Genomic DNA, 10,993 nt, shown 5'->3' on the forward strand with positions numbered 1-10,993 from the left:
TATAATTATGTAAATATGTTCAACAACAAGTTAGATTTTGTTAAGTGTAACTAGTACATTCTACAAGTTACTCGTTATTTGAATCAACAAGTCGATTTTATAAAAGCAACATCTATTCACGCACGCAAAGGAAAGTTCTAGTTTACGATTAACATGATTTCCGCAAAGTAACGCCTGATTCCATCGATTAAAAGCAACATGACACATACCTATTGTTTTAAACATATGTTTGGCTGATTCAATCAAATATCTATTAACAAGTTTGTTGTTCAAACAAATTCGACTTGTATCATCAATATTGTGATTTATTCCGTTTACTAAAACACTTTTGTTTCAAACGGAAAAACTCGCAACAAGTCGAACTTGTTAAATTCACAATGCAAATTTCTCTGTGTACACTACACTGACCGTGCAGCAAACGTGCGCTCATGAGCACTGATGTTTTCCGCGCGAGGCAATGCATTGCGAGGATGGTCGGTCAGTGTCGTTCCAGCTTTTGACCACTATATACTGCTCTGCATACTTCGCATACCCTCGCTCATCAATGTGTAGCCGGGGTATAGATAAGGTGCTAAATCATTCGGCCACTTAACGGCAGAGTTTATTAAATAATTGTGATCATGATCAAACTACTATTGGAAGTATTTGCACAATTGAACCTTTTCTTACCCCTTCAGGTGGCGAAATCCGGGAGCCGACCGCACGTAAAGTGGCAGGTAACCGGGAGCCGGACTTGAAATAAAAAGCTGTTGAGTGGCAAGGATACCGATAAAATGACAGAAAAAGTTTACCCTTGAGTGGCGGGGCCCTCACGGGTGGTCATCGCGAATGTCACTTGTGTTACAAAAATTATAATTTCTCAAAAAGTGTAGGGATGTTGTGCATAAACCATATATCACTGGATTCATTATGAAACGGCTAAAATCATTCCATAGCAAAAAAATACATTCCATTTATGTGAATTTTGCTAGACTCGATCAAATATCAGGTGGCTACGTTTTCCACTTCCATGTATTAAAGTAACTTTATTTAGGAAAAGAAACAGTAAATTGTATAAAAAAGTAATTCAGGGACTTAAATATGCATTTATTTACACTTATATCCCTTTTTTTAACATATTACAGTACAATTTTTGCAAAAAGACGGTTTTTAAACACGTGTCTCAAATATGGCAGGCGGTTGGTCCAATCAAATTGGGTCATATTTCAAGCTGTTTTGAAGTTGAGGGTGTTGGACCTTTACTGAATGCCGTCCTTGTTTAGTGACGAATGGTTCGTGCAAGTGTGAGGAAGCTAGATATAGTTTTAGACGGTTTTATTTATATATTTAGGTATATCGTCGCACGGGGTCCGGGAGCCGGTCCCTGCCACTTATCGGCTTGTTTTTCCCAGAGTCCGGCTCCCGGCGCCTGCCACTTAACGGAATGTTTTATAAAACGACCGTGCCACTTATCCCCTATGCAACTTGTAGCTCCGCCACCTGAAGGGTTACTTTTCTTAAAACTATCGAAATAACTTACGAACCTATAATGTAATGCACATTACGCAACCCTGACGTCTGAATTGGACTATTTTTATTTTAGCTATTATAAGTAGTAATACATGAATTACTGCATCGTATATTAAGGACAAGTGTTCATCTAGATTTGTAAAATGTACTTCTAGAATGTTAAACATATATAGATACTGAAAATAAATCAATGATTTAAAATGTACTTTATTTTTACTTTGGTCAATCTCATCACCAAAAACGACCTTTTAAATATCGATTTACATGATAGCTCATTACAGTTATTACTTAAAAATACGATTAGCTTAGCAAATATATTTTATAAATACCTACTTAGGTAATAGTTACAAATTTAGGTAAACGATCTTTATATATTATCTAGAAATACTTTATATAAATATTTCACAGTTGCAGTTTTTCTTGATTAAACTAAGAATCTCTTCATTTTTATCTAAATCTTCATTGCCTTCTAAATGCAGCACCTTCAAATCCAGGGTTGGGAAACCTTTTAGTGTTGTCAATTTGTTGTTACCTAAATTCAGTATCTGAAATATTTAAAAATATTGAATAAGTATCTAAACCCACGCGATTGAACATTCAAATAGACAGTTAGGATTTGGGAGAGTAGTTCCTTTCCTATCGTGAAATATGAACTTTCCGTTCTTTCGATGTTGGCGGTAGGTAGGTCCTGTGCTAGCAGCCTATCACGGACTACAAAGGTGTTAGATAGTTATCTTAATAGCTAAACGAGCCTACTCCCAGGGCCAGATTTCCGCCTAGGTCCACAAGAATCGGTCTTAGGCAACCTGCACCGATAGCATGGTCGCGCGTTAAACGATAAAACATCGGGCCGTTCCTATATTACAAATAGTGCGATAGGGACGGCCTGATGTTTTATCGTTTATCGCGCGACCATCTTGTCTGCCTGGATGATTACGGTTGCCACCGTAAAATAAAGGGGGCCCTGGGCAGGAATTCTAATTGCCAAACCAATGGCTGTCTCTACCGGCTGGCATAACCTATTAACAGTGCTCGGATAAGTCATCGCAGAAACAGCTATGGACATGGGACAAGACTATTATAGAGTCGCGACTTAAGATTATTATTATGTAAATCTGATATTATCGTAATTTATAATTTAACATAATATTGTCTTCGGTTACCGCGATATTTACTCATCGTTGACCACGAATGCTGTAAAGTGTTCTAAACGTAGGGATGAATTGTAAATTCATTATACTTACGTGATATAATCCGTTTAGTTTTATGTTATAATTTAACATTTGACCTTTTTAGTCGCATATCTGTCATGGATTTGTCAAAGTGGCATGCTTGAAATAAGTGCCTAGTTTTGTGGTGACAATTTAAATAAATACAATTATTTGCTTAATTATGGTTATTTCAAATTAATAAATTATTTCAAAAATATATATAAAATAATATTGTACATAATGCGACTCCATTGATCTTGTTCCATTGCAGTCTTCCGATGACTTGTCCTAGCACTGCCTATTAATTTCCTTGGCGTCAGTTTTAACCAATTCGCTCTAGGAGTATTATCATTAAAACTCACCTTACAATGTTGAAGAACCACCAGCGATGGCAAAATATTAGACTTCAGATTCTGATTAGACAAATCCACGACTTTGCAATAACTGTAATACTGAAGATACGGCAAGCTCGTTATCTTATTGTGAAACATCACTTCAGAATTATTGTCATTTGTTTTGTAGTCAAATAATAACTTTGACTCGATGCTCCATTTTGTGATCAAGTCGTCGTAGTAACCGGAACGTAGCTTGTCTATTTTCTTTAATTCGTGAAGATTTTTAATTGCTTCTTCGTGGTAGAGTTCAGCGTTGATACAATAGAGGAAGACTGTTGTGGTCAGAAGGGTCCCTGGAATAATAGGTTGAAAGATATGAGTAGGGTTTACCAAATATGTCTTAGTAAGTAGGTAGGAACTTTGTCTTGTAGAATTAGTACTATTTATTGTAGGAAATGGGCCTTTTGAGGTCTTTGAACTGTCGTATAAACATAGTAAAGTTAAAAACTACTCACATTTATTATCAGGTTCCATCTCCAACAGTTGCCGACAAGCCACCAATTGGTTATTTAACTCTTCGATCACAGGTTTAGAATACTGCTTCTGAAAACTGATTTCATTCTTGCCAACGTATTCACATGTATCGTCTTTGACGCAATTAATTATCTGTTTTTCGTTAGTATCCACTTCATATTCCACCTGAAAATGTAATAATAATAATGTTACCGATTACGGTCGACATTTGTCGGGCATGCCGCCGTCCCGGAGAGTCACTCAGGCATATCATTTCCGGTTGTTCTCATCTTGCTAACGGCGAGTACTTGCACAGACATAATCTCGTAGCCAGGATTATTCACCAGCAACTTGCTCTTCAATACGGCCTTGTGGACCGCGAAGTACCGTACTACAAGTACTTGCCTGCGCCAGTTCTTGAAAATGGTCGTGCCACGCTCTATTGGGATCGATCTATTATCACTGACAGGACTATTGTAGCCAATAAGCCTGACATTGTGATAATAGATCGACCGCAACGCCGGGCCGTGCTCGTTGACATCACCATCCCCCATGATGAGAATCTCGTGAAAGCCGAGAAGGACAAGTCCAGTAAGTACCTAGACTTGGCTCACGAGATAACCGTCATGTGGGATGTTGATTCAACGATCATTGTTCCGACAGTCGTTTCAGCGAACGGTCTCATAGCGAAGAGTCTCGACCAACATCTTAAGAGACTCTCGCTAGGTGGATGGATCAAGGGCCAGATGCAGAAGGCGGTGATCTTGGACACGGCGCGGATAGTTCGACGGTTCCTCTCTCTGCAGCCCTAACCACCGGCAGCTTGGGCCCTGCCCCGCTGCTGGCGGCACCCTAGGTTAGGTTTTTTATAATATGTTTATATGTTTTTATATTGTTTTGTAAATGTTTTTATATTTTATTTTTATATACATATTGTAAAAAACCCAGTAGCCTAGAGAATGAAAATAAATACTGAGAATAATAATGTTACCGATTATACACGTTAAACTTTCGTGAGACATATTCAAATAATTAATGAATCTACGGTTGTACTCACGTTATTATATCGCTATTCACGGAGTTAAGCCGTTGCGTGAACTCCTATATGCCTGAAGAGGGGCCTCCGAATTGGCCCGAAACATGTCGCAGCAATAGCGATATAATAACGTGAGTTACGTGAGTACAACCGTAGATTCATTAATTAATGTTACCGATATTAGGATATTCATAAAAGTAAAGAACAGGTATGTAAATAACATTGACTGGACTGGACTAATCCAGTGCCACTTTTAAGGTATTTTGATTTCCAGATAGAGCCCTCTCACACAGTATGAATCTGCTAGCTTTCAGCTAATTAAGACTATAACCGACGGGAACAAAACCATTGTTTTAACCGAAACCTACTGTTCAGGCCTTGAGGGATGGATAAGAACTCTCATCGGCCGTAATTAAAAGAGCCCTAGTCTATAAATTTGATCACAAATAATTTTACATAGAAACTTGGAAAGTAAAGCTATGTGACTTAAATACTAACCCTGATATCCAAATCATCAGTAATTTCTCTATCATGTTTGAGCGTCCATAGAACATCGTACTGATTGCCGGTACAGGACACCCATTGGCCTTCCAAATAGATGTCGTTGACGTACAATTTCGTCCTAGATCTCACTGCGTCTAAGGGCACGTGGTTGCTGAAAGCTACGGTCGTCTTCGATGGCTTCACAACGCAGACTACCGGACTTATTGTTGTTTTTACTGCACCTGAAACATGTTACACGAAAGTATGTATTAAAAAAGTAACATAAATAACATAATGGCCATATAAATGTTAGGAAAACGATGATATGAGCTCAAACTACTTCCATTATTTAATTTTTCAAAGACTAACACTGCGCCCTCTAAAGAGAGGTCATGATTGCCAAGGTCCAAAGCGAGGGTTTGGCAGACCACGTCGGCGATGGCCAGACGAGTTAGACTTTTAAAGAATTAGGGTGGAGAGCCTTGTCCAGTGGCACATTATTAATAGGCTTCCGATAATAATCATAATGACAACCGCTTCTATTTTTTTTAATATAGGTAAGGCACAGCGGCGCAAATCTTGATTGACTGCTGGGGGACAAATGTAACTGTTCCATTTTTTCCATGTTTTTCAATGTTTGCATTGAGTGTCCACCGGTTATATATGGTAGGCGTGTTCAGTGGATACATGTAGAACTCAACATCATAGTGTAATAATGGAAAAAATGGATTAGTTACAATTGTCCCCCAGTCGAGATTTGCCCCGCTGTACCTTATCTAGCTTTTTTCAGACTGTACCTACCTAACAGCCACCTCTGGTAGAACCACGCGCTTGTGTCATCAGGATCAGTAAAAGCTGCACTCTGCACCAGTTTCAACTCATGTTTGTGATGGCCATCTTCAATAGGTCTCCCTCCTGTAATTAATACATAATTATATTAATTATTCTGTTAAATTTATCGTAAAGAGACGGAAATCAACTAAATCGGGGTAATTCGTGGCAGGCAATCATGGTCGCGGGATAGATGATAAAACATCGGGCCGTCCCTATCGAAGTTACAAATAGTGCGATAGGGACGACCTGATGTTTTATCTTATTTTTTTTAATTATAAATGGGCTTACTCTTGGCCACAGACTAGCCAAAGGCAAAGACGTGGCCTACGATGGAGTGAGCTCGCCCAGAAGATGCCTGTTCACTCTTGATTTATCGCGCGACCATACTTGCCTTTCTGGTTTCAAGTGATTTCTAATTTCGGCACTATGATATAGGAAGCAAATGAGCAGACGTATCTTCAAAATACCACCGCCCATGGACACCTGCAATACCAGAGGTGTTAGAAGTACAGTGTCGGCCTGTGACTACTTGAAGGCCGTATCGAAGATGTACGCTATTCTTTAAAGGTAGTATTGTTCTGAAAATGCCTCATTAATTCCAGTTTGGTTGTACAGTCAACAACACAGATGTGAATACAGACAAAGTGCCAAAAATACGTATACACACCTTAATGTACACACAATAGAGTTCTGTATATTTTTGGCTGTCTGTATTCACAACTGTGTTGTTGACTGACTGAAAAAACACACATTTGAAGACTGTCAACCATCAAAATGGTGAAGATGGACATTGACATTACACAAACATGACAAACACATCTTATTAGCTCAGATAACAGTTAACAAACCTTCCAAATCAGGATACAATTCAACTAACATCTTACTCCTGTAGTGCCAGGCTGAATAATTTGAAAAATTGTCATGTATTTTCTCTGTTGTGAAATCAAATTCTTCCTTTAATGATGATTTGCAGTGAGACACAACAATTCTTCTATAGTCCCAAGTGTGAACTGGAAATGTAATACATTTTTAGAAGTAAAGTTTCAGTCTTGTCACTCAAATTGTATCAGTCTAAATACCTACATATAACCATCTCTTCACTATCATCACATAGTCACATACATAGCCAAGTTGTGTATGCATTTTAGAAAAGAAATATTATAATGTACCTACATAGATAAACAATAATAATGTAAAATGCTATACCATGGTAGTAAAGTGCTAAAAAAATACTCTCAGACAATTGAAACTCTTTTCGGCATTTAAGCATCTAAATATATATCCAGATATATAAAGTTCAAATAATAATTACTTACAATTTCTTTCATCAAATTTCAAATATTTATTACAAATGTCTAATTCCCTTTGCCAATCTGGGTCAGACCTAGTAGTGAGCACCCATTCCCTTTGATGCCACGCACAGTATGATTTGGGATTTATTTTCAAACAATACTCAGTTAATTGCAGCTCATCATCATACAATTTTGATAAGTCTTCACACTCCCCATTTTGCCTGAAAAAAATTGGGTACATAAGTCAATGTAAACTTGAAGTGAATGAATGATAGTTAAAAGAACAGTATACAATATCTCCACTCATGTGATCAAGACATGTCATCTGAATATAATATATGAAGTAAGGAGCATGGTAAACTTGAAGTGAATGAATGATAGTTAAAAGAACAGTATACAATATCTCCACTCATGTGATCAAGACATGTCATCTGAATATAATATATGAAGTAAGGAGCATAGTAAATAATCTCTTACCCCCTTATTCATAAACATACACTAAAGTTATCAAGCCAATAAAGTTCTTTGTCCTTTTCTATCACACCCATACGTCGGAAAGGGACAAACAAACTTTATCAGCTTTATAACTTTAATGAACGTTTATGAATAAGGGGGTTAGAATGTTTGCCCAGTGAGGGCAAAACACACTAGTGCAAGGAGCAGAACACTAAAGTTAGTGAGGTGTAATTACCTAAGGCACCTAAGCTGTATTAAAATTTCTCTCCTTATATTCCATAGCGTGTAGACATCCGGGTTTGAGGATAGAACCTTTCCTGTAAGGTCTAGTAGTTCTTTATCTAGCTCATTTTCTTTTCTCTGTAAATGATTATGGAAATTAGTCAGTTTTATATGTAATAATCAGAGATCGGATTTTTGTGCGTCATCTCATACTAAAAGTCATTAAAACGACGTAAGTCACTAAGAATGTCGCAAATCCGTCCGATCTCTGGTAATAATATTTTAAGCCAAACCTACAAAGTCTAATGACCCCTGTACACATATGGCCAACGGTTTCACCAACCCCCTTGGCCAAGCGTGTAGAGGGCTACTTGGTCGTAAGTTGGCAGTTGGCGCTTGCGCTTGCCGGCCAACCGATTGGTGTCGGTTTTTTGTCCACACATCAAAGGATCTTGGCGCCAATGGCCAACTGCGTTTACACGTTGGCGCTTCATTCAGTTGGTCGTCAGCCGTCAGAGAGGACAGTAGTGAAATATTTACGAAAATAATAAGTTTATCTATGCCAATAATAGTGTAGATTTTAGGAAATAAAATAACCTTGCAAATGTTTAATGTATTTCCTAAAAAAGATAAATGTTCTTATCAGAATATTCAAAAAATTGTTAATATATCAAATAATTTAATTTTACTACGGGGTTATTATTTTTTAATCAAACTTTGCTGACAGCGTAAAAGACCTAGAATTTCCTAGCATTTTCCATTCCACGTCCATCTTTCATGAAGAGCCAATGCCAAGTGGTTGGTTCGCCAATGGGATTGGTGGAACCGTTGGCCATATTTACACCAAAGGATAAATTTGTTTTGCTCATGATCAGTGATCGGGGATTTGGATGCCACATTGCGGGATGTCAAGTAGAAACGGTAATATGGATGCGCCTCCAGGCCATAAAAAAAAAAAAAAAATTGGATGCGCCGTCTGGCCCGTGATAATGTGATTTTTTTATGTCACAGTAGACAAATGATCGGTGTTTTCTTAAGTTACTACTGGATTTCCTTACGGAAACTACCATTTTAGTGAAGTAGGCTTGATGATGAATTTTAATGTAATAATTGTTGCCATTTACCTAGTATTTTTGGATGATAATAAAGTGAATTGTTATACAAATCACATATTTTATTGTAAATGAGGCCTATAATAAATTAATTAGGAAAAAATAATTCAGCAGTAATAACTTAATAACATTGATGATTTGATGTCACATTTAAAACATTGACCCGTAATAGCAATACCTATATTGACAATCAATATGTAATATAAAGCTAATATTATGATAATAAACTGTTCACTATCTAACCACATAAACCCTGGAATCTCGCGGCATATCCATACTAGCTTAATGATTGAGGTCATTCACCCAAGTGGCATCCAAATCCCTGATCACTGCTCATAATAAATCTTGGAATACATTCAGGCTCTCAAAAGATACACCAATCTATGTATTATATTACATTTATATTTTATGAAATACTCCCTCTTTAAAAATCCCTATAACCCTTAAAAAATATATTGTCATACTTTCAGGTTCTTTGTTTTCAATAATCAACCACATGTACAAGTGCACCTTATTATGATTTTATAAATGCTGCAATTCAACATTTGATATTCACTTACCTTGAACTGGATCTTTTGCATTGCATGTTTAAACACTTTTAACTTTTCTTGGCGTTCCTTTTCTTTTCTAGCCTTTTCCTCTTCTGAGGTACGGACCTTCACTCTGCCATGCTAAAACAACAACCAATATAAGCCACAAACAATATTCAAATCAACGGTAAATAAACACCAACGAGGTCTATCATAGGCTGTCTTGTCTCGGTCTGTGGCCATGAGTAAGCCCATTTATAATAATAATAAAAAAATAATTTAAAAAATCCTTACATATGCACAGAATATATAATAGTACAAATACAGAAGGCCCACTGCTTTAATGTTCACGAAAAGCCGCCTTTTTAAATGCCTACAAAACTCTTACAAAAAAACGAGCTGCATGTGCGCGGTGACCGGGTAGGGTTGCCTATGGATTAAAACGAATTAATACTCAGATAAAATGTCATACTATTATATTCAAATATTGGGTAATTTGTAGGTATATAATAATAATATATTTTTATTTAAGTTTCCAACATCACACGCCTTATTCAACTTTTCCGTGGGACTTAACCAATAGTAGATCTATGTAAGAATGTCCTATTGTATTTATTTTATTCATGATGTCTATTTAACTAAGCATATGCAAATTGTGCCAAAGGATTTACAATAATGAAAATGAATACCCAAAAATCGAATTAAGAAAATATTTACAGCAGACAACAACTTTAGTAAAACAAAATAGACCCTTGAAAAATGTATTATTATCAAATTGCATGAACAGAATAAAATGTTACTCACCATTTTTAAAGGAGTTACCTATAAAAAAAATTAACAAAAGTAGGATTGTAGAACGTGATAGCTAATTATTTTGCTGTGAAAAGTACTGCAGAGAAATCAAATCAAGATTAATTCATAGGGTAACGAAACATGGATAATAGATTTTAATTAATATCAAAGGAAAGAAAGGCAATCCAGCAGATAAAAGTATTCTATAGCTCACTATGTCACTATCAAATGTTCAATGTTGGTCAAATGTCAGTGTCATGTCATCATGTCATGGAGATTGACAACACACAGGCATATTTTTCTACTTCGGCAGTGATTTTTCAATGTAGTCAGATGAACGGATTCCATGCTTTAGTTATACATACTTACGTGGATAAACCGGATGAGACAGACTATCAAAGAATATCATAACCTTACTAGGAGAAGAACGCCATTCCATACAAAAACATGCCCCCTTCCCATCACTGACAACTATTACACGTTTATACTAGTGGCAGTCTCAAATAAAGTCCAACGGACATTAATGGAACTCAAATTGATAACAACCGGTTTAGCAGTTATGGGTTGTATTTTTATCGATATACATATGTAATTCCTGGGTAGTTGACTTGGTTTTTGGTGTATTGAAGTAAAAGGCATATTATTTATGTTTTCATATTTAATTATTT

The 10,993-nt window shown here is 36.6% G+C and overlaps 1 protein-coding gene across 1 annotated transcript; it reads right to left on the bottom strand.

The window, feature by feature from the left end:
• Positions 1–1,809: 1,809 nt before the first annotated feature.
• LOC125227138 (geranylgeranyl transferase type-2 subunit alpha) lies at positions 1,810–10,556 on the bottom strand. Its single transcript, XM_048131360.1, has 10 exons — positions 10,338–10,556; positions 9,564–9,674; positions 7,905–8,029; positions 7,238–7,434; positions 6,770–6,931; positions 5,889–6,002; positions 5,103–5,329; positions 3,571–3,754; positions 3,083–3,408; positions 1,810–2,054 (listed from the first exon to the last, which is right to left on the bottom strand). The coding sequence occupies exons 1-10, from the start codon at positions 10,338–10,340 to the stop codon at positions 1,899–1,901; spliced, it is 1,605 nt and encodes a 534-aa protein (XP_047987317.1). The 5' UTR covers positions 10,341–10,556; the 3' UTR covers positions 1,810–1,898.
• Between the last annotated feature and the right edge of the window lie 437 nt (positions 10,557–10,993).

The sequence above is a fragment of the Leguminivora glycinivorella genome, chromosome 6 (assembly GCF_023078275.1).
Source record: "Leguminivora glycinivorella isolate SPB_JAAS2020 chromosome 6, LegGlyc_1.1, whole genome shotgun sequence".
NCBI classification, from domain to species: domain Eukaryota; kingdom Metazoa; phylum Arthropoda; class Insecta; order Lepidoptera; family Tortricidae; genus Leguminivora; species Leguminivora glycinivorella.